The sequence below is a fragment of the Hemiscyllium ocellatum genome, chromosome 30 (genome assembly GCF_020745735.1).
Source record: "Hemiscyllium ocellatum isolate sHemOce1 chromosome 30, sHemOce1.pat.X.cur, whole genome shotgun sequence".
Taxonomy (NCBI): Eukaryota; Metazoa; Chordata; class Chondrichthyes; order Orectolobiformes; family Hemiscylliidae; genus Hemiscyllium; species Hemiscyllium ocellatum.
The window spans coordinates 21476625-21500912 of record NC_083430.1 but is presented as its reverse complement, the minus strand read 5'-3'; the positions used below and the strand labels follow the sequence as shown (position 1 = coordinate 21500912).

At 39.3% G+C, this 24288-nt stretch overlaps 1 protein-coding gene across 6 annotated transcripts in view; it reads left to right on the top strand.

The window, feature by feature from the left end:
- The window catches only part of LOC132830119 (zinc finger MYM-type protein 4-like), a 203919-nt gene that overhangs the window by 84598 nt on the left and 95033 nt on the right, over nucleotides 1-24288 (top strand). For 4 of the 6 annotated variants that reach the window (XM_060847614.1, XM_060847612.1, XM_060847613.1 and 1 more), the window contains exon 4: nucleotides 18721-18781. In XM_060847614.1, coding sequence (XP_060703597.1) covers nucleotides 18721-18781 — 61 coding nt within the window. Of the gene's footprint in view, nucleotides 1-3209; nucleotides 3281-18720; nucleotides 18782-24288 lie in introns of those variants that run through there. The other 2 variants (XM_060847615.1, XM_060847616.1) reach the window with 2 other exon arrangements.

Genomic DNA, 24288 nt, shown 5'->3' with positions numbered 1-24288 from the left:
TTTACATTTCAGATAAGTCAGGTTCAGTGAAATCACATTCTTACATCTACCTGTCTGTTTGATTCGGCTGTTGGTATAACACAAACTCATGGTTGTATATTGTAAAAGTTGACTCAAACATTTAAGTTGATATTCTAAAATCTGGAAAATTTGTCAGGACCTTTGCAGTCATCATTAAAATTATTGGAGGATTTGACACTTCTTGGTCCTTCATCTCCCAAAGAAATAAAAAATATAATTGTCAATCTTTCTTTGTCAGTTATTTGTTGATCAAAGAAGTAAAGATTGATTCTTTCTTTCAAGAACTGAAGTTCTTATAGAATCGCAATGGAGTGCCAATCCATGTTCAGATATTTGCTGTCCATCATCGTTGTGCTCTTTAAAAATATTAGTGTAAGAATCTGTGTTGCATGATTTTTTTAAACTTTTCTGTTGCTTCTCTTTCAATGTTGTGGCTGCTTTAAAAATGGCAGGATTGGGCTTGTAGGTAGCAGTCACAGGAAGAAGGAGATAGTAATGACATCATTCTTTTTTAATTTGCACACTACTTTCTAAACAGGAGTGGAGGAATCAGCCAATATCATTAGAGATGAGACCTTTTTATTGGCTAAATCCTTCTTTGTGTTTTCTTATGTTCTTGGAGTGCTTTTGTAGGCTGGAGCTGTTCCTCAGAACCTGTTAAAATGCACATTTTTAAACCTAATTGGAGTTGTGGCCTCCCATTCCTTTTTAAGAGAAAGAGACAAGTCAAAAATGTTTCTTTTCCAGGTTGTAGCACTTTAGCCTGAATTGTGCTTGTAACTTCAGCTCTGAAATCAGGTAGATGATGAAGATTGACTGTTCACAAAATAATCCTTTCTAACTTTCATTGCTGTTATAACCGTTTCAGGCTTTAGTACCAGCTCGATGTCACCATTAGCATTGAATGTCCACCGTGATTTTCTTTTGGGTCAAACGCCAAAGTCAGCATAATTTCAGTCTGACTGCTGCCCTATATTTTGGCTGTCATAATATGTACCACAATGATTGGGTTCTGGATGAGAAAGGTGTTTTGAAGTTTATTAAAAACAATATTTACATTGCTATATTATCATAGACTAACTCATGGTTTGGTTTCTATACTTATTGATGTTACTGTATGTTACATATACATAACTGACAAATCAAACACAACATCGACTCCACTGTACAATGAGTGGGACTGTAGGTGAGGCAGGAATATTACATGTGATTTCATGTAAATGTTTTTAAATTTGCTTGTCCATCTGGTGTGAAATCTATGTAATAACATAATGTTGTTCTTATTTTTCAGATTCCCATTATTAATTCCAATTCCCATGTTTGAAATCTGAATGAACTATATATATTTATATATTAATTGAAAGATTTCAAAACCTACAGGAAAACAAAATCCCATTTACTCCTGAAGACTGTCTCTCTACAGGCACTTAGAAGCCAAGGAGAGATCCCTTCCCAATCAAATCTGTAGGTTTGACTAAGCTGCTCTTTTTCTCAGTTTCTGCCCTGCGAGCTATGAAACTTTTTCCTTACACAACTGAGATCTTTGACTTTTCTTTAACATTCACTATGCAGATTTCTAACCAAACATTCTTGGTTTGGAAGTTTTCATAAACTATACTCTTTTACTGAGGCAATATATTTCCTTAACTGTTCTGAATAATATTTTTCTCTTTTTCCAGAAGAAAAATATTATTGTATTTGACTTTAGTCAGGTTTACAAATTGCCAAAATACTTTCCAATATCTGGCTTTTAGATTAAGATCAATCCTTGATTATTTTAAACCCCAAAACAGGCAAACACTGTTTATTTCTCACCTGTTATAAAAATACACAATATAAACATGGTTCTATTCAAGGTTCAGGAAGTCTTCAGCCATCTGCCTCTTTGGTACATTCTGATTTAAAATTGTGGCCCCAGAAAGGTATTGTTAATTATTAAATCACTAAATAGATCAATACACATATGCCACTAATTCAAAATCCAAACTCAAAAATTGGCATTAATGTACATGATTCCCACTCCTTTCATCATATCTCCTGCAAAGAATAAAAATGTATCTTTCAGAAGCATTTTCATTGCCGAGCAAGAAACCTTTTCATCCTTAAGTTTCACATTATTAAAGATACAAGGAATTACATTACAGTGTTATTTTATCCAAGTCAATTTGAATCATAGCATACACTTTCCTTCGTGTGTGCATTTTCCACTTCAGGCACTTGAATAATTGTATGGATGGGTGATTACGGTCTCCTGAAACAACTGGAAGTTATTGTGAGAATTTTCTTCCCCCAAAAGAATCTTGGCACCAGTATGAGTGGTTTCAACATCTGGAACATCAGATATGCTCATGATACTGTCCTAATTGTTGAAGAAAAGCAAGAAATATCCAAGATGTCCAAAAAGCTAAGAAAGTCAAGTCCAAACTTGGATTTGGCATGAACAGCTTCATACTCAATGGCAATTCATAGGTTGCCAGTTTTGTGAATGCAGTTCATGTTGGTTTCTGGGACTGAAAGTGATCACAAATGGGGATAATAATATTGAAATCAAGACTAGCAACCACTCACCCTATTACTTGTCAGCTAAATAAAATTGGGCGGAAATTTAGCACCTGAAAACTTGCGAAATCACTGGTGTGCATCACACCATACAAATGTGGGAGCTGAGTCTGCAGTTAGAGAAAAGAATTACAGCTGTTGAAGAATAGCCCAGGAGAAGACCCCTTAGAATCAGCTAGATAGTTAAAGAACCAAGGACAGTGTCCAATCAGAGCTACAGGTGTGACAAAGTGGAGGTTGAGAAAGTTCAGTTACCAATAAGGGCAGATGTTGGAGGTTATCTAAGGCGTAGCCTGCAAAGAACAGGCCAAGTCAGAGAAGGACTAGATAGTTGGATGATATCAGGAGCTAGACAGATGGTGCAATGACAGCAGCTTGTAGGTTACCAGGAGCCTGGCTTCACATGTGGGTAGATGACAGATTAGACCAAACCAGGGGGCCCACTGAAAAGGCGGGAAAAGACAAGCTGAGTTCTCGCGAGATCTGAATCCCCTCACCCCTGAGCCCCTCAGGGCCCGGCCATCAAGCGGTGACGTCGCGACGAGTCCCGCTGTGCGTCTGACGTAGCGGCGTCGGGCGTCACGCCGCAGCCTGCGCTGCCGTGCGTGACATTCTGAGGTTGGTGCCACCAACATGGCGGAGCGGAGAGAGCAGGAGGATCTCTGCGCCTCCAGATGCACAGGCTCACCGCGCACGGTAGGTCTGCCAAGTCCGCCGCCTTCACTTTTCCAACCACTGGGCGCCATGATCCTGTTACCTTTCGGGGGTTGGTGGCGGGGGGAGTGGGTGATTGGGCTGTGAGGAGAGGGGAAATAACATGAAACAATGATCAAACCGAGACATGGAGATGTAGAGGGGGTGCGCATTGAGGCGAGTGGTCTGTCGGAGAGAAAGAGAGGGGCTGTGGGGGTGGTCACTTGTCAGGCAATGAGAGGCGCACACACACACACAAACACACACACATGCAAGGCCTTCGGTGTCGAGTGGGAAGGCTGCACCCCCTCCCCCTTCGTCTTGCATTTAAGTTTGAATCCGCGCACTTGCATTAATAACCCCTCTGAGGTGTGAACCGCTTTGCTGGCTGCATCTTCTAACAAATTCAAAATATTGACTTAGTGGCGGGAGGGCTCCGAGTCTTTTGTAGCTTTGCAATTATTTATCTTTTAAATGACACAAGGTGGAACTTTGTGTAGGGCTTTTGATATCGCGATAGTGACTTAGTGTGGCCCATGCTAAGTGGTCCTGCTTTGTCTGAGAGGGAAAAGATAAGCTTTTTCAAGATCCGCACATTGTTTTGAAATAGAAATCCTTGCAGTACAATGTCCATTCATTTTACAATTGCCGCGTGAAATTTGCATGGGAGCGTGTACAATTGTATTAAACTTTAAAAAGGCAGGAAAACTTTTTGTCTGTATATCCTTTTAATTTTTACTAAAACTTTGGATTTTTTTTCAAGTAGTCATATGGCACTATTTTTGAGAGTCTTTTTGTCTTTAACTGTAGGCAATCTACTATTAAGAACACTCTGGATTTGTGGCGATAGTTTGGATAAACGGGTTTCAATTTTGGAGGTTTCAACAGATTCACCGTAGTAGTGATCAATTCTCTACAGTAGCAAAGCTGTACCTTCTCTGTAATCTTCCCTTTAACAATGATGTGAATCAAGGATGAATTAATTGTGTTTTGTGCAATTTATTTATTGAATTCAATTGTTTAACAGTACTTTCCAGAGTGTCATGTTAAATATATGTAAGACTTTCAAGATTAATTCAGATTTACTTTTGTAAATATCGTTGATAACATGAGATTTGCTGTGTCTGAATATATTTATGCAGGCATGAATCCCAATGGATTGATTTCAGTGGTTGTTTATAGTAATTATTCAGTTGACAGGTAACCAGATAAGCATGTCTATTAGGCAAAATGTAACCAAACAAACAGTTAGCTTTTTCATATGGCAAGAAATTTGATTTGATGTGGTCTTTTAGAATTATCTAATTGATTAAGGAAGCTTCATGTAGGATCAAAACATTTTCTTTACAAGGAAATTAACGGCAGAAACCACAGACTGCTGTTTAAAATTAACTGTGGTAATTGTGGTGTACAGTTTAACTTACAATTCAGTAAACTTAGTGTTTCTCCTGATAGAATCCTGCGTCTCAGATTTAAAGAATTTATTCATACTAAAGTAAAGAGAGAACATAGATTTATATTGTGTCATTCATCATTACTTCAGGATGCCTCAGAGCATTTCACAGCGAAATACTTTCTGCAGTGTAGATAGTGCTGCTTGAAACATAGCAACCATTGCACTTTACAGCCATGTTCCATGAATGCCAATGCGATGATGATCAAATTGTGTTTTAGTGGTGTTGCCTGAGGAATAAATGTTTGATAGGTGTGATAAAACTGTCTAGTATGTTAATCATTTTGAAGATCATTTGAAAATTGAGGTAAAAGTTTGTGGTTTCAGTTCTTTGACAGTAACAAGTTAAACAGGCTAGCAAGTCTGATGGAGCAGCAGCTAACTTCATTATTCTGAAGAAAGCATGCAATTTAAGTTAAATGCCTCGATCAGATACCTGTGAATTTAATTGGAGTGTTTACAGAGTTGCACTTTTATGACATCCTGGAGTACAGATCAGGGCATTTAGAAGAATAGTTTTCTATCAGGAGTAGGGGGAGTTAGTTTGTGAGATTTCCAAGATGTAAGAATCTACAAGTTTTTAAGCTGTCAGAACAGGAAAGAAGTTTGAGCCATCAGAAATCAAAAGGAACTCCTGAAACCATCAAAGCTGGAAAGGGTCAGTCAAGTATGCAATTAAGAGTTAAGATAGAAATGGCACTTCAGTGGGGTTGAGTGTCTTTCAAGGATATTGCTGTTAAACATTATTTTAAAACTGCTATGTACAGAACATTTTTGTTCCTTTGTGTAATAAACATATATTCTTAAAATTTGAAATGTTTGACATCTTGAGAGTATGTTCAATGATGCTAACCAACTGCAAGCCATATTTCACTCTGGGATCTGACAAGTCCAATTTTTCCATCAGCTGTGATCATGAAGTTGGGGCCCTTGGTGGAGTAGGAATTCACTAAATTTAAGACATGTTGGGCATAATGTAGGTATGTTGTTTTGAAGTATACGAGATAGGTTGTACTGCCAATGACTTTGAATTTTGCAATGAATCTTCTTAGAATAGAAGACACAACAGTGAATTATTTGAAACCTGTGACTAAAGCGAAGTGTGAATTAGCAGATTAATTGGAAGTGGAAATAAAAACAGGATGTTGAAAAGATGAGGTGCTTAAATTTTGCCCAAAATATAAGTTGCCACAGTCTAACCAGATCATTGGGCTCCCCTGTAGATGTGGTGGTTTAACCGTGAGGTCTCCATGCCTTAGGCAAGGGGAGCGGTTGAGAAGGAGCATCCTTCATAGTCATCTGAGGTGGTGCAAGAATTGAATCCATCCTATGGTGTCCCTCTGCCTCACAAACCAACTTTCTAGTTGATTGAGCTAAACTGATTGCAAGGAGATGAATCTAATATCGGGTCTACCAAAAATTAACTATAGTTTAGTAAGGAATAAAAAAATTGCTGGTGATGTAAAAAGAGAGAGAAAGAAATGAGAACATGAATTGGAAACAAAAACGGAAAGAGTCATAACATTAACAGTTAAATAATCAAGGAGAAAGATTAGAATCTACAAGTGATATAAAGAAAATAACATGCTTCCATTCTAATAAATCTGAGCATACAAAAACCAGTTGCTGGAAGATAATTGGGAGACCAATATGTAGGAATAGGGTCAGTGAAGCAATCCTAAGAGAAGAGAACATCAGGAAAGTAAATATTAAAACTAATTATTGTACAGACAAACCTTGTCTGTTTGGAATCTACTATGAAGGGAGAGATGACTTGGGACAGTCAAGAAATTTTTTTCTCTTGACTATCAATCTTTGAAGAAGAAGGACCAGTAGAGGTTCCGAATATTTTGCTTCAAAGGGAGAGGTATTTCTATTTCTAATCAAGGACGTAAACCAATAGAGCTGGTAAGAGAGAGACGAGAGCAAATCAGTCTCTGATGCTTGTGATGATTCAGTTTGTGTTTGAGACGGGTTATTAAAGGATAACATTTAAAGCGGTGCACACTGCTATTGTATATTGTTGGATTAAAGAGTTCATGACCACTAGGGCAACCAACTTCAAAAATTAAACTTACGATCTATCCAACTAGGTATAACTCTCGGATATGACTTGTCTACAATTGCTTAGTATTCTTGGATTATAATACAGGATATTGAAATAACTTTCCTGCTCCTCTTCAAAAAGTGTTTTGTGCCCACGTGAGAAAACAGACTGTATTTAGGGTGGTGCTCAGATTTAATGTTTTATCTGAAAGGGCATCTTAAAATGTCCAACTACTAAAGCACTTGTTTCTGGATTGTGTGATGGCCATGTGCTTCCAAGGGAAAATATCTGCATTTTGTCGTGGACTAGATTTCTGTGAAGCATTTCTGGTAAAAAGCAGCTTGCTTCCAATAAATAGTCTCATAACCAAGCTGCCTGGGAGAACAATTGTAAATGAGAAAAAAGGTCAACCAGAAGTGGATGAGTACGTCCCTAAGTGTGACTCTATCTACAAGCACTTTGCTTTTTCGTTTTGAACAAGCTGACTCAAGGAAATATTTACTTAACGCAAAGTTGTTAAGACGCAAGGAGAGCAAGCAAGACCAAACCAGGCTTGCTCACACTAGATTTGTAATAGAGTTAAAATATTACAATTTAAAATATTCGGTGACCCTCCAAATTGCCTAATTGTTCACAACCAGACTTGAGAAAGCAAATATCAGATGCCAAGGTTATAGCATAGGCAGAAATTAACCATTTCTGATAGTGTAACTTTCGCAGAGCAAAGTGATGTGATTAAGGTCTTTGGTTTAAAGCCAGTCTTACTTGATTGTAACCTCTCCAACCCACCCACCCATCCTGCTCATGTGCCTAGATACAGTTAGTAGATAAATTAGCAAGAAAGTAAGCATTGTGATTTGCAAGTTCAGTCGCTGCTTCAGTGATAATTTGGAGGTGCTGGTGTTGGACAGGGGTGTACAAAGTTAAAAATCACACAGCACCAGGTTAGAGTCCATATTTGGAAGCACTGGTTTTCAGAGTGCTGCTCCTTCATCAGGTGGTTGTGGAGTAGCAGAAACATTTTGCTGTAATTCTGTGTCTTATGACCTTGTACTCCACAACCACCTGATGAAGGAACAGTGCTTCCAAAGCTTGCACTTCCAAATAAACCTGTTGGGCTCAAACCAGATGTTGTGTGATTTTTAACTTTGCTTCAGTGATGAGTACCAGATCTTTATGGAATCCTTTATTGATGCATTGTACGCACATGGGGTTGTATTTTGCTTGAATTCTGAAGTCACTGAGTAATGCAAGCAACTTCCAGTTGGCTCTCAGAACTAAATAAATCTTTAACTGAACATGAAACTCAAGAGTGTAAAACTCCAGACAGCTTCCCGGTCCACCAGTTCCAACCAAATAGCCATGTTCCCCCCAAAAATGTCAAAACCGGTTCAATCCAAGCCTTCTCTTGTTTTTTCATACATTCGTTGTGGTTTGCTGGCCAGTACCAACCTTCCCTGTATTGACCAGTGCAACATCCAACCAGCTGCCAGTCCTTGAATTTAGCACATCCTGGTTCCAAAGCATCTGCAGTGTTCCTAGAACAATAATTAACCTACAATTATCCTTCCAGGCCATTTCCCATACGCAATCATGTTTGTTCTTTTCTTCCTAATACAACCTTCAATTCAAGCTTTGTTTCTTAGTATAAAAGAGACCTAAGGGGCAACTTTTATGTGCAGAGAGTCGTGCGTGTATGCAATGAGCAGTCAGAGGACATGGTGGGGCCTCCTCTGCTCACAGTTTCAAACCAAAAATGAGAAAAATAAATATTGATGAGCGTCAGTTCATTGAAGGGCACCTAATTTTGTGTTGAGAATCAAGAGATAACAGAAATGAGACTGAATTTAGATGCAAGACTCCAGAATGAAAGAAAAAGAGCATTAGGATATCCAAGGTGGTTATGTTTAACTGGGAGTCATAGAGATGTGCAGCATGGAAACAGACTCTTTGGTCCAACTTGTCCATACCAACCAGATATCCGAACCTAATTAGTCCTTTGCCAGCATTTGGCCCATATCCCTCTAAACCCTTCTTATTCATACACCCATCCAGCTGCCTTTTAAATGCTGTGATTGTATCAGTCTCCAATACTTCCTCTGGCAGCTGACTTCATACATGCAGCACCCTCTGTGAAAATGTTGCCCCTTGGCTCCCTTTTAAATCTTCCCCCCCCCCCCCCCCCCGAAACATATGCCCTCTAGTTCTGGACCCCCACCCCAAGTAAAATACCTTATCTATTTATTATATCATTGCCCCTCATGATTTTATAAGGTCAGCATGCAACCTCCAACACTACCAGGTATAATAGCCCTACCTATTCAGCCTCTGCTAAGAACTAAAACCCTCCAGTCCTGGCAACATCCTTTTAAATGTTTTCTGTACCGTCTCACATTTAACAACAACCTTGCTATCGAAGAATGACCAGAATTGTCCATAATATTCTAAAGGTGGCCTCACCAATGCCCTGTACAGCCTCAACATGACATCTGAACTCCTGTATTCAGTGTTCTGACCAATGAAGGCAACCATGCTAAATGCCACCTTCATGACCCTGTCTCCTGCAACCACTTTGAAAGAACTATGCACCTATACCCCCAGGTCTCTTTGTTTGGCAACACTTCCTAGGGCCATATCGCTAACTGTATAAGTTCTACCCTAGTTTGCTTTATCAAAATGCAACACCTCACATTTATCTAAGTTACACTCCATCTGCCACTCCTTGGTCCATTGGTACATCTGAATCAAGGTCCCATTATACTTCACTATAATCTTTGCAGTTCTGGGGAAAGGTTGCTCGAGGCAAAACGTTAACTGATTTCTCTCCACAGATGCTGCCAGACTTGCTGAGCTTTTCCAGCAATTTCTATTTTTGTTTCTGATTTACGGCATGTGAAGTTCTTTCAGTTTTTAATCTTTCTCACTCTCAATTGCACCACCTAATTTAGTGTCATCTGCCAACTCACTAACCATACTTCCTACATTTGCATCCAAATTGTTAATATAAATGACAAAAAGTAGTGGAGCCAGCACTGATCCTTGTAGCACATCACTGGTCACAAGCCTCCACTTCAAAAAGTAACCCTGTAAAACCACTCTCTGTCTCCTATTTTCTCACCAGTTTTGTATCCAATTGGCTAGCTCCCCCAAATCCATGTCATCTAACCTTATTAACTAGTCTACCATGCGGAACCTTGACAAATGCTTTGCTGACACCCATGTAGACAATGTCTGCTGCTTTGCCTTCATCTGTCGTCTTTGTCACCTCTTTAAAAAAAACAAAGTCAAGTTAGTGTGACGTGATTTCCCATTTTAGTTATCATGCTCTTTTGATTTTGGGGTCATCGCATTATTCTGATGTAAATGGTGAGCCATGTGGCTTACTACTTTTGGCAAAATAGTATTCAGAAAAAAAATACAAGTTTGCTGAGATCAGAGCAAATAGTTTGGAGCTAGAGATGCATGAGGGCCATTCTTGGCTGACACTTAATACTCTGGTCAACAGACAAGACAATTTACTTATAAACAGTGACAAAGCTTGTAAATTATATTTCAAGCTGAATGTGACCTAATTTTTGGCTTTGAAGAAACTGCAAAGCAAAGCAGCTTCCTGATTTACTCAAGATAGTTGTTTGCTCTTTCTTTTTGGATTATCTCCTGCCAATACACTGGCACAGGAGGAAGTTGGCGCTACTGACATCATTCTGTGCTTAGAGCTGAAAGCTGTTGCTGACTTCACCCATACGTACGTGCTGTGTAACGTTGCAAGGAATGCACGGCGTCCTTTTAGCATAGCCGGAAGCATGTCCTTCCGGCTCCCTGATCGGTGTCCAGTTCGTATACCCCACTTGCTACCCTGCAAGTGTTTGGTGTAGGGCAATGAACAAATCTTGTTTCCAAGAAATGAATTAATTTAAAACATTTGAAAAACATTAATTTTATTGCTCTTACTCTTTGCAGGCAGTCCACTGCAGTGTCAATAACAGCACAGGTAATGTAACTGCATGGGTGGTGAGTGTAACCCCTACAGTTGCATTGGCATTAAACATACTCAAGTTCATTTCTGACTGTTTTGTTTGGTTCCTATATTCCATGGTACCCATTGTAAATGTGGGGTTATAGGGATAAGGGAGAGGGTCTGGGCGGGGGATACTCTTTGGAGAGTCTGAGTAGACTTGATGGATGGAATGGCCTGCTTTCCACTGCAGGTATTGTATGATTTCATAATTTTGAAAACTTACATAGGTTTGGCCTTCCTAGTGTTTGAATCCTTGGCACTGGTTGTTTTCTAAAAGCAGATATTTGTTTTCCTGCATCTCGACTTGAGTAATCTCACAACTGAAGATCTATCATGCTCTGGAGTTATGATTCTTGTTTGTAGTTGGAGCTTTGTGATGTGTAAGTTTAAAAAAAACTTAGGAAGAATGTTTGTTTAGATTTTGTGTAACAAACCTTTCAACACCTGATGTTTAACATCTGTCTCTGTCACTATTTCAGGTGAAGAGTTCCCCAGGCATTCACCACCCTCTTGAGTAAAATGATTAATCACATACTGTCCTTTAGACCTGCTACCCAATAGCTTTAAATGTATTGTCCCTGGTTGACCTCTCTCCAAAGGCCATTAGTTCCTTCCCTTCAACTCTGTCTAGCTTGATTATAATTTTATGCAGCATCAATAAAATCTTTCTCAGCCTCTGTTTCAGAGAAAACAGCCTCAGCTAACCAGTCTTACCTTATAGCTAAAATTTACCATTCTTGGCAATGTCTAGTCTCCTTTGAACCACCTCAGAGCAGTCACAACTTTATTGTTTGAGATATTATCGAAGAAAGAACAGCACAAGAAAGGTTCTTTCGTCTGTATCAGCACATGATTCCTTTTTAAACTAGCTCTCTGTTTCCTGCCTATTCATCTATCATTAAGATGCCTGTTAAGCACAGCTGTTAGTTCTGCCTCTGCCACCACCTCTGGCAGCACTTGCCACCCTCTGTAAAAAAAAAATTGTCTCTCTCATCTCCTTTAACCGTACCCCCTTTACCAATCACCTATGTCGCCTGAAGTTCTCATTTCTACCAAGGGGAAAAAAACTTCAGCTATCCATTCTGCCCATGTCTTTCTTGGGTGGCACAGTGGTTAGCAGTGCTGCCTCATAGCTGTGCAGAGTTGGGTTCAGTTTCACTCTCAGGAGGCTATCTGTGTGGAGTTTGCGCGTTCTCCCCGTGTCTTGAATGGGTTTCCTTCGGGTGCTCTGGTTTCCTCTTAACAATCCAGAGATGTGCAGGTTAGGTGGATTGGCCATGGGAAATGTGGGGTTAAGGGGCTAGCTTAGCGGAGCAGGTCTGAGTGGAATGCTCATCGGAGGGCCCGAGTTGACTGAATGGGCTGAAGGACCTGCTTCCCACTTGTAGAGATTCTGTGATTTCATAATTTTGTAAACTTACATAGATTAGGTCTTAGAAGCGTTTGAATCCATGGCACTAGTTGGTTTCTAAAGGCAGAGATTTGTGATTTTTCTGCTTCTAATCTTTTATAATTTCATGACTGAAAGATGTATCATGCTCTAGAATTATGAGTCTAGGATCAACAACGGTCTTAGGAATTCACCTGATTTCTTTGAGTGTGGAGGGACAGGCTGTGCTGCTCATCCAGAAGGACATCACAAACAACACATCATTCAATGAAACTGTCAAAGTGAAAGCTCTTGTTTAATTATTTTTGAAATCCATCTTTTGCATGGGAAGGAGGGTGGGAAAGAGCTCAGTTGGCTAGATGCTGTTGTGTGGATCAGGTAACATCAATTCCCATTCTCATTGAGGTTGACTCTGCACCTGGTCTGTTAGCTTAACTGTCGTAAAATCTCAGCTATTATCTGTAGTTGAGTGAATGATTACCAAGGACCCACCTTCAGAGAAAGAACAATCTTTTACTGAATGTTGAGGGCAATTTTAATGGCCTTGAATTTAAGATTGTTCAAGTTGATGCAGATCTGGGATGGAACTATCCTCTCTGTGACACAATCAGCTTAATGGGGAACTATCAAAGATATGTTTTTTTATTCCTTTATGAGAATTGTAATGAACTGGTTGAAGTTCTTTTACAAGCCTGTTACTAACATTTGGAAATAAATAAAAGCCACAGTGACTTACTTTGAAAATAACATTTTAGTCTTTGTAAATAACAGGTCAAATTGAGTGTTTTGGCATGGTTTGGTGTGGCAGTCTTGACAAGTTACCCATTTCAGACCTAGTTGTGACGTAGTGGTCCATTTTCACTCTCGTCCTTGCTACAGCCCTAAAAATACAATGAGAGAGGCTGTCATAAATATACCCAAAGAGGAACTACGGTCCATCATTCTGCCCTTATCATTGAATGATATGTGTTGTTTGGTGAATGTCTAAAGATTTTTCTCCTCCATTATCCAGTTTCTAAAATTCGATCTGATTTTGTTCGAAAAATGCAGTTCTTGACACCAGTCATAACTTGTCTGTTACTGATTATGTCTTCATCCCTGTTATGGAGTATAAATAGCATTTAGAATTAATGTTCGCTATTCCTGTAATTATCATGTTGTTCTGCAAAGTCTGTTCTCGAGTCACCCTTCCTCGAGACTGATTTAGCCAAAATTTGTCATCTTTCCTTCTAACTCAGTTCTCTGACACATGGAATAGCCCTTGTTGTCCTTCTTTGGATGATTTCCAGGTTTAGAATGCCTTTCTTGATTAATACTATAGCATAGCACTCGAGGTACAGGCCAGTTAGGGTACTGCAGGCTGTTAGCATGGTCATCTTTGATTAGTTTGTTTCTGGTGCAACTTGGGGATCAACTGTGAACCTTGTGTATTAATGACTTTGAAATAGAAGATATAGTTTTGACTCATTTTGGATGTTCTACAAATAGCAAATCTGCTATTGTGATGAGCTTGTTTCTGCATCTCCTGGTTCATACGTCAGCTGTTAAATTCTTAATGAATTAACACAAAACAGAAATCCAGTACTCTTTTAAAGTTGTAAAAATAAGCTACTTGCATGTTTTAGAAATGTTTAATCGGACAGTCTATGATCCTGATGCTGATCCAAAATCTATATGACCTTCACTGTTCCACATTTCACAGAAGTCGCTTTCTCCAATAATGCTAATACTGTGGTGGCAGCATTTAAACACTGCAACAATGCAATTGAACAACTGTTGATTTGTATTTTGATCTTTACCAACTTAGGTTTGACAATGGGGTACCTGGTTTCAAACAGTGGCAGTTCCAATTACTAATGTTTTCCATATGTGGCCTCTTTGTCTAAGTTGCAGTGACAATTCATGTAAAAGTAATAAAAGCTAGAAACCTTTTTTGAATCAGAAGTACAGATTTTTATTGGATCTCAATATTCTGAAAGCTTTTAAAGGAACTTGGTCACAAATCGGGGTCATCCAATGACAGCGCTTCCCAAACTGTTTTCCAATGTAATCCCATTTTAACGCTTGAAAACACCATAAATAACATAGGAACAAAGCAGTATTCTCATAAGCAATATATTATTAAATGTGAATGTACCAAATTGTCATATTAATCTCAAAATCTTTTTCTATAGTATTTGTAAAAATATCACTGGTTTGTTTATTCTTGTAGGTTTCTGCTAACCTCTCTGTATTCATCACTTACCAATCTCTCCTGAACAATTGAAGCATTTTAATCAACTTGCTCAATCTGACTTTGTCAGTATATCAGTGATTGCTTTCTTTTTACACATATTTCAAGATGAAACTGAATTTGTTTTAACTTTAATCCATATTATGTGTTTATTTTCTTCTAGTTATTTGATCAAATCATCATTACAACCCAGTAAAGTTCACAGCAGCGTATGGTAGTGAATGACAATATGTCAGTTGTCAGCCTGTGACTATCCTGATTGAGATGAGGTAGCAGCATTGATGGGAAATCAAATATTTGTACCATGGTCTTTTTTTCTTTCATGGGCTGTGGGGATCACTGGCAAGACCAGATCTTATTATCCATCCCTAATTGCCCTTGTGAAGATGCTGCTAAGCCACCTCCATGATCTGCAGTCCATCTAGTGGTAGTGGTATAGGTACACTGGAGCTGGTGGGGAGCAACTTTCACAATTTGGGTCCAGCAACAATGTCGGAATAGCAAACGAGTTCCAAGTCAGGATGATGTGTGGCTTAGAGGGAAATCTGTGGTTTTCTTATGTATCTGCTGACCTTGTCCTAGGTTGCAGGGACTGAGAGTTTGGAAGGTGCAGCCAAAGGAGTCTTAGTGAGTTGCTGCACTTTCAACATATATTGTACATGCTGCTGCCAATTTGCAATGATTCTGGAGGGAATGAATGGTTAATTTGGATATTTGTGCAGCTGCCTTTTCCTGTTAGTTTTGTAATTGTCCACTACTATTTGCGAGCGTATGTATCAGTGCTTAGATGTCACAGCTTCTACTAGATATTGCTGTGTTATGAATTCTTCAGTTTGAAACCTATTTTCTAAGCTTGTTTGGTGCTGCTCCTCGCATACAGTCTTCGCTGAATCAGCAGCAATTGTGGAGTGAGAAATGTGCTGAATCATCAGATCACCCATTATGGTTATTCAGAAAACAATCATATGCTGCTGCTGATGTTTGAACTTCTAAATTTGTTCTGATCTGATGTATCTAGTGGTAGAGCCACATATGCTAAGGGCTTTCCTCTGTGACTTGGTTTTTCACAAGGACTATGGTCACTTCTATCCAAACTGCCAGACAGATGCTGAAAATGTGTTGCTGGTAAAGCCCAGCAGGTCAGGCAGCATCCAAGGAGCAGGAGATTCGACGTTTCGGGCATAATCTCCTGCTCCTTGGATGCTGCCTGACCTGCTGCTCTTTTCCAGCAACACATTTTCAGCTCTGATCTCCAGCATCTGCAGACCTCACTTTCTCCTGCCAGACAGATGTATCTGCAACTGAAAGATTGGTGAGGTCAAGGTCTGGAATGTTTTTTCTTTGCTCCAATTGGTTCTGTCAGGACTTAGTACTGATCCAGTCAAGGAATAATGTCTTTTCAGCCTGAGTCAGCCAAATCAGTAATGGTGCTGCCAAGACTGATCGACATTAAATGCCCCCACCCAGAGTGCATCCCATGCCCTTTTCACTATGATACTTCTTCTGAGTGTTATTTAACATGAATGGGTACTGATTCGTAAGCTGAGAGAGGTGGTAATCAGTTAGAGATTTCCTTACCTGTGGTTGGCCTGATTCTGAGGAAATTCATGCGATCTCGTATCAATGTTGTGCACACTCGGGGCAGCTCCTTCCTGACCATGTGCATTGTTGGTGCCTGTGCTGATGTGCCTGATTTTGTCCATGATTTGGAGACACCGGTGTTAGACTGGGGTGTGTAAAGTTAAAAATGACACAACACCAGGCTATAGTCCAACAAGTTTTTGGAAGCACTAGCTTTCGAAGCGCTGCTCTTTCATTCGTGGTTGTGGGGGATAAGATTGTAAAACACAGACTATATCGCAGAAGTTTACAGTGTGATGTATCTAAAATTATATATTGAAAAAGTCTATCTCCTTTTAGAATGACCATGTTGGTTTCAGTTCTTTCATTTGTAAATCACAAAATATTTTTTAAAAATTACATTCTTACGTGAACTTTAACAATTGGTGTCATGTCAGCCCAGATAATGCATTGAAGGTGCGAGCTGTCCTGTGTGAGGCAGTCTGTGCCATAATGGTCACACTGATTCTAATATAAAAGATGGATTCATAGAAGCTTACATGGAATCATGCAGTTTTTGAGCAAAGTAAAATGTAATTCTGCAAGTACAAATTCATGCCACAAACTTGTGTGTGAAAGAGGTGGGGGGTAGGGGGTGGGGGGGAGGAGGAGGGCGTTATGAGCATCTATGAGAGAGTGAGAGTGTAAAGCAGTGTGTGTGGGAGGGTATGTGTGAGCGTATGAGAGAGGGTCTGCATGTGTGTGTATGGGAGTGACACACACACACATATATATTTCTACACAAGTTTGTGGGGTGAATTTTAAAAATTTAGCGATTTACATATGAAAGAACTGAAACCAACATGATCATTCGAAAAGATGAGAGACTTAACAAACAATCCAGGTCCTTTTCAATATATAATTTCTTACATCACACTAAGAAATTTTGCTATAAATTCTGTGTCTTACAATCTTCTTCTCCTCAACCGCCTGATGAAAGAGTAGCACTCTGAAAGCTCATGCTTTCAAATAAAACTGTTGGACTATAACCTGGTGTTTTGTGATTTTAGACTTTGTCCAAGTATGGTAAATCTCGTGTTGGAGGATAATGGGTGCAATGTGAAATTTCTTGTCTGTGGTTGTGTCAGACTTTTGCTTAATTAGTCTGTTGCACAACTTTCCCAATTATGGCACAATCCTCCATTAAAAGAAGACTTTGGAGGGTACATACGACTGAACATTGTGTTGCTGTTTGTGGTGCCTAGTTGATGTCAGGTGGTTCACCTGGTTTTATTCCTTTTTGACTTTTCTGTTGTGACTTGGTTTATTTGAGCACAATTCAAAGTCAACTACGTTGCTGTGGTTTTGGAGACATGTGTAGGTCTCACCAAGATGGCACAGCAGATTTCCTTGTCTCATAGATATTAGTTAACCTGATGGACTTTTGAAAGGATCAGTGACAGTTCAGTAAGGTGCCATAAAACTAGACTTCCATTCCAGGTTTTTGTTAATTCATTGAATTTAAATTCCTCTTGCTATTAGGCTTGGATTTAAATGCATATTATCAGACAATTAGGCTGAGCTGCTGGATTCTTGGTGCAGTGATATTACAACACCTCCAGTATCTTCCTTGACTGTGGTTTCTTCATATTACAATAGGTGTTTAGTTGTGTTTTATTTTAGAATTGAATTTCTATTCTGGCTTCTAACTGCCCTCAGAAACAGGACTTCTTATTTTTTTCTTAAACAGAAATTCTTAAACTGCCTTTGATAATTATAATTCTGTGGATCTAGTTATGCTTTTGTTACATACCGTAGTATGGTACGTTGCAAAATCAGAACATTGACTTGCAGTTTGCTGTAGGTTTGAATAAACTTGAACTGATGGGGGTGAAAATGTGTATAAGGTATGAGCAGGTAGGGAAGAGTTAAGTTTTCAGTTTTGTGAAACAAGAGGTTCAGCTGAGCATCACTCAGATCACATAGCTTGCAGTTAACAATGGGGTGCTGGAGACAAGGGTAATGGGTTAACAAGGTAGAAAAACAATCACTATATAGAGCCATTTAACCAAATTCAAAGCATTCAGTATGTAAGGTCAGTTTAACAAGGTGAAAAGTGTTCATTATGGCAAGCTAGTTGAGGTTAAGAACATTCATTATATAATAGCAGATGGCTTAATCTTTGTTATTGACACTTGCTGATTGTAACGGTCACCCAATCAATATGTATGTTGCCTTATCTGGATGCTCGTCCCTGTAAAATGACTATATAATTCATGAAGAAATTGTTGTTCCAGAGGAGACCGAGAACACATGTCTCTGTACGCATGAGCGATTGTTCTTCCTCTCTCGTGGACCTTGAATAAAGATGAAGGAGGTAAAACTATACAGTGTCTCTGAGCGTTTACTTCGACTGAGTGGTTAACAGCACAAAACATAAACGCTTAATAACTAGAGTATAATTTATAGAACATATTAAAATAGCAAGTTTTCAAAAGATTTATAGTTCAGGTTGAGGTTCTGGATGTAGGTTTGCTCGCTGAGCTGGAAGGTGCGTTTTCATGAAAATGAACCTTTCACCTCAGCAAGCAAACCTACATCCAGAACATATTAAAATAACCAAGCCTGATAACTTTCAGGAGGATCATTTCTCCAAGTGGAAGTGGAACTACATATGAGTGCAGTTTTTACTGTGATTATATATCATCATTTCACTCGAGTATTTTTGTAACTTTTCTTCTTCCAGGATGATGAATATCTTGGCAATGCTCCTTCTCCTGGTGCATGGGAAGAAGATGGTGATGCTAGTAAGTGCCTCTTTAAACTTAATATTGAAAACATACTATTAACTTTTACCAACACATGAGAATATTTGTTAATTGTGGTGATCCTGCAATAACATTACTGAGTCAACGGGTCACTGCAGAACTGGTCACCATTTGTCAAATGAAAACAGAGTTGCAGAACTATTAGAGTGACGAAGAAGGCCATTCTGCCCACAGCAACATTGGTAAGCCATGAGTTGGCGAAGCTGAAAGTAACTATACCCCACAAACACACTGAGCAGAATGCTGATTTGGTAGTAAGGAGAGAACACTTGTGAAAAATTTGTTTGTTGTAGAGACCATCACGTTTTTGTTTTGTTTTTGTCTTTTTTTTGGTTTGAAACTGAGAAATGTAGTTAAGAATTGAGCTTTGAATAACAACTGGTTTTAAAAGTGAAGAGGACAAAGATGTTTTCTGTTGGCAACTGGCATGGAAAGATAATACAATTACTAATGTAACAACACTGTAGATACATTGGCACTCAGCTGTAGTGGTGCTTCGAGTTGACAGCTCTTTGGATGTTGAATTGGTCATTCACCCAGTTCTGACTGGGTTTTGGATGGAGGAAATGCAATTTTTGGAAACTTCTAGAGATGGTACTATTTTGTTTTGCTCCCTCTTGTTTCCAGTTAGCAAATTGTTTCATGTTCTGAGAAAAGAATCCCAGATTGTGAGAAATAAGTAAATGTTTTGACCGGTCTGCTGAAGATGTTTGTCATTACTGGTGGCTTTGGAATTAAAGTGTACAGTTTTAGAGCCTGTGAACAACCTATTATTCAGTGATTTCACAAAGGTCTGGTAACAGTCATTGGAAACTGTTTATTTTACTGGCAAATTACAATTCCTTTTTTTGTCTGTGTGGGAATGGGGGGTTCTGATCCAAGAAAATTCTGTTTTAAGTCATAACTGTTAATTCCATTACCTTTTATTTATCTGTTCTGCTAAAGTTACATTAATAACTTATTAATTTTTGTTTAAGTTAAAGCTTAGTGTCCGAGATCTGTTATTTGTGAAGTCTAGTTCGGAGTATTTGGCAGTTCGGAAGATCATCGAATGATTTAATTTCATTTGTGTTGCGAATACAGTGTTAGTGAGTCCGATTTTATTTGGCTTGCTATCCCTGTGTTGTAGCCGACTGTAGAAATTGATATAACACTAGTGTATCAATGGTTGGTTGGCTTGAGTTATTGTAAGTAGTTAGTCCAGAGGACAAATCAAGGGATTTGTAATGTGAAAATTCTACTCAAGGAGATGATCCATGCGTTTTTAGAAATGTTTTCTTTTTGTTGCCACATCCCTTTAAGACCAAAATAAGCTGGGGTGTATCCCAGAAGTAGGTTGATTGATTTGCTGATTGACATCATCTCGTTCCAAGAATTACCCGTGAAAGCTAAGGTTGTTATGGAGTGAACAGCTAAAAATCAAAGAGTAATTAGACAACCAATTATTAGTTGGGTTTGGGCAGACTGTGGTTTTTGTTTGGCAGTTTGGTAAATTGAGAATTTGTGTATAGAATCAACTCGCTATAGGTTTGCTCGCTGAGCTGGAAGGTTCATTTCCAAATGTTTTGTCACCCTACTAGGTAACATCTTCATTGGGCCTCTGGGCAAAGCACTGCTGATGATTCCCGCTTTGTATTTATATGTTTTGGTTTCTTTGGGACCCAAAGAAACCCAAACATATAAACAGAAAGCAGGAATTATCAGCAATGCTTTGCCCGGAGGCCCAGTGAAGATGTTACCAAGTAGGCTGTCGAAAAGTTTGGAAATGAACCTTCCAGCTCATTGACCAAACCTACATCCAGAACCTTAACCTGAGCGACAAATCTTCTCAAAACAGAAACAACTCTCAGTTCTTTCTGATGGAATGGTTTTCTGTTTGGCAGTCTCGCAATCAGTGCTAGGATTGAGGCAGTATTCTGGGAATAGAGCAGAGACTATTTAGAGTAGGAAGCAAAAAAACAGGATAAAGTGGAATGGGCAGGATTCGTTGCTACTTGTTCTAAGACCAATGTAAAGAGGCAGGAGAAGGGAGTCTGGGAATTCTGAGCTACCAGCATAGTCAAGATCTGAACAGGAGAATTTTTGAAGGCATACACCTTGGTAGGTAACTATGTCTGGATACTTCAAATGGAATATTCTCACGTGACTTGAGGATTAAACACTTGGATGGGAAGTAAGAAATCCTCCAAAATGGAGACCAAATTGGAAGAACCATGAGGTGGCTTTGGTCTGATGCTTGTGCGTCAAGTACTGCATGTAGAATCATGGAAACATGGAAACAGACCCGCCGGTCCAACTCATCCATGCCAAACAGATATCTTAAACTAATCTAGTCCCGTTTGCCAGCACCAAACCCATAAACCTTCAAAACCCCTCCTATTCATATGCCCATCCAGATGCCTTTTGAATGTTGTAATCGTACCAGCCACTGACATGTCCTCTGGCAGCTCATTCCATACATTCACCATCCTCTGTGTGTAAATGTTGCCCCTCAGGACCCTTTTAGATCTTTCCCCTATCAACCTAAACCCTGTAGTTTTGGACACTCCACCCCCCCCCCCCCACCCCCAAAAAAAAATCCCAGGGAAAAGACTATGTCTATTTACCCTATCCATGTCCCTAATGATTTTTTAAAGCTCTATAACGTCACCTCTCAGCCTTTAATGCTCCAGGGAAAACCACCCCAGCCTATTCAAGCACACTATAGCTTTATAAACCACCGTGAGCCCCTTGATTAAATCCTAGTCTGTAACTTGTTCCCAGAGTTTTTACCGATATCAGAAACAGTCTGTATTGATTAGTTGAAGTGAAGCTTGTCTCTTTGAAATGCCCTTTGCCTGTTAATGGTTGAATTATGTTAGGTTCTGAATGTGGAAGTTTTAAGAAATCTTTTGTTGACATGGGGATTCTTTCTCTTTTTGTATGTTAGTTGTCTCGATGGGTATTGTAACGGTGAAATTGGCAAATTTTTTGATTTGGGTGGCTGGGAAATTGAGGCAGTTAGGATATTTTGGATGATGGGCATTTAAGACCTGTGAAGATCAACTGGATGACAAACTGGTATGAGTGGTTGCAATAAGACAAAACCTTTCGGAAAATGACATTAGACCTTCTTGTTCAGATATTTGCTGAGAAGAAACATTCTTATTATAGTTTGTACTTGGCAGCAATTTAATCTGAAGCTGCAACAATGCAGCTTGATTTGCTTTCCTGAAAAAAAACACACACATGAGAAGGAGAGGAAGCTGTTGGAGAACCATCCAAAATTGGCAAAATTTATGAATGAATGCTTGGACCTATTTCTGAACAATCCACATAATCCACATCTTGCCAATGATGCTGAAAGAGTTTAGTGGATGTCTGCATAGAATTTGATTGAACGTTTTTTGTTGGCTGTGACTTAGTTTCTTTTTAAAGCAAAACATAAATTGCAGTCTGGTATTCTGAAGACTGTTTTGAGACATTTTAATTGGTATGGTACCATACGTCACCAGTATTTGGTACCATTCTGCTGTCTTTTGTCACCATGCTCCTGTTTATGTGACATTTTGTAATTTCTAAATTGGAGTAACCTCACCCATATTGTAGAGTTACACAGCACGGAAACAGACCCTTATGGCCTAACTTGGCCATGCTGAACAAGTTTCCCAAACTAAACAAGTCTCACCTGCCTGCGTTTGGCCCATATCCCTCAAAAACTTTCCTATTCACGTACCTATCCAAATGACTTTTAAATGTTTTAACTGTGCCTTCACCTGCCACTTCCTCTGGCAGTTCATTCCACATATGAATCACTCTCTGCAAAAATGTTGCTCCTCAGGTCCCATTTAAATCTTTCTCCTCTAACTTTAAAAATATGCCCCCTAGTTTTGAATTCCTCCACCCTCTGAAAAAGATCTTTGCTGTTTACCTTATCTATGCCCCTCATGATTTTATATATCTCTGTGGTCGTCCCTCAACCTCCTGTGCTCCAGTGAAAAAGTCCCAGCCTCTCCATATAACTCATACCCTCCAGTCCTGGCAACTTCCTGGTAAATTTTGTCTAAACTGTCTCCAATTTATTAATATCTCTCCTGTAGCAGAGGGGACCAGAACTGTACACATTACTCCAAAAGTGGCCTCACCAACATCCTGTACAACCTCAACATGATACCTTACCATGATGCCTCAACTCTTAAACTGAGCAATGAAGGAATGCGTGTTCAATGCCCTCTTATTAAACACCCTGTCTACCTGTGACGGGATGAATGCAACCTGTCTTGTTGCCTGACTAATTGCCTTGGACAACTTAAAGTCTGGGTTTTAGTTTAGAAAATTGAGTCCTTATGTGAACAAAACCTATAAATATAAGATTGTGAATGTTAGAGCCTTTTTTACTTCCTATTTCTTATAAATTTCTAGTTTAAAACTTTGTTGTCATCATTGTCATATTTAACTAAATTGGAGCTAATAGAGAGCAAACTTCTTTTAAAACTTGGTCTTCATTTAAATGCTTTGGCTTCTCATCCTGACATTATATTTTCATTATTAACACCCAATATCTCAAAGCATCCATCCTTGTTTCTTCTGCAACATCATCTGAAAATTTGATGTCAAGTTCCTCTTGACAGCATCCAGTTCTGCTTCTCACAGCCCTTGTAGTTCCTGTATGTCTTGACCTTACTTTTTGACATTCTGTCCCTTGATCACATGCCACTTGCTTTCAGGTAAATATTAGGAAGAGTGAAGACATTGTCTTTGAGCCTTGCTGCAACCTTCATACCAATGTTTGCTATAAGCTGAATGATTGCATGGCATCCTAAAAGACCCTAAGCAGGCTGTTGCAGTTCAACCCCTTTAAGTTACTGGGCATTCTTGATGGCACGAAAAAAATTCAAGTGATTGTGCATTTAAGTAAATCACCTAAGCATTTACAAAGAAAATAGATGCAATGTTGCTTCATACCCTCTGTTCTGTTTCTGACTCCATTCTTGTCCACGAAGCAACAGCCAACCTAAATGAGTATGCCACTACCATCACAGACTTCTTACTAAGTGTGCAGAAGACTGCATGCAGAAGAACTTAATCTGATGGTTCCACAACTGGAAACTGTGGATGAACTGGGAGATCCACTCCCTACTGAAGTCCAGATCTTAGGAGTACAAGTTGGACAACCCTGACCTCTACAGGAAATCCAAGTACAACTTTCATAAGATCATCAGAGATGCCAAAAGACGATACCAATTTAAGTTTGAGACCCAGACAAACCACATGGACACCCGTCATTTGTGGCAAGGCATACACAACATAATGGGCCATCAAGTGAAGTCAAACAGAATCATGGGCAACCATACATTCTCCGCTCACTTTGAACAGGAGGTTGTGAAATGATGTCACCTATCCCAACAGCCTCGGATACACCTGTACCCACAGTCACCGCTGCAGATTTAGATTGGCCTTCTTGACGGTGAACCCATGGAAAGCAGCTAGTCCAGATAGAGTCCCCG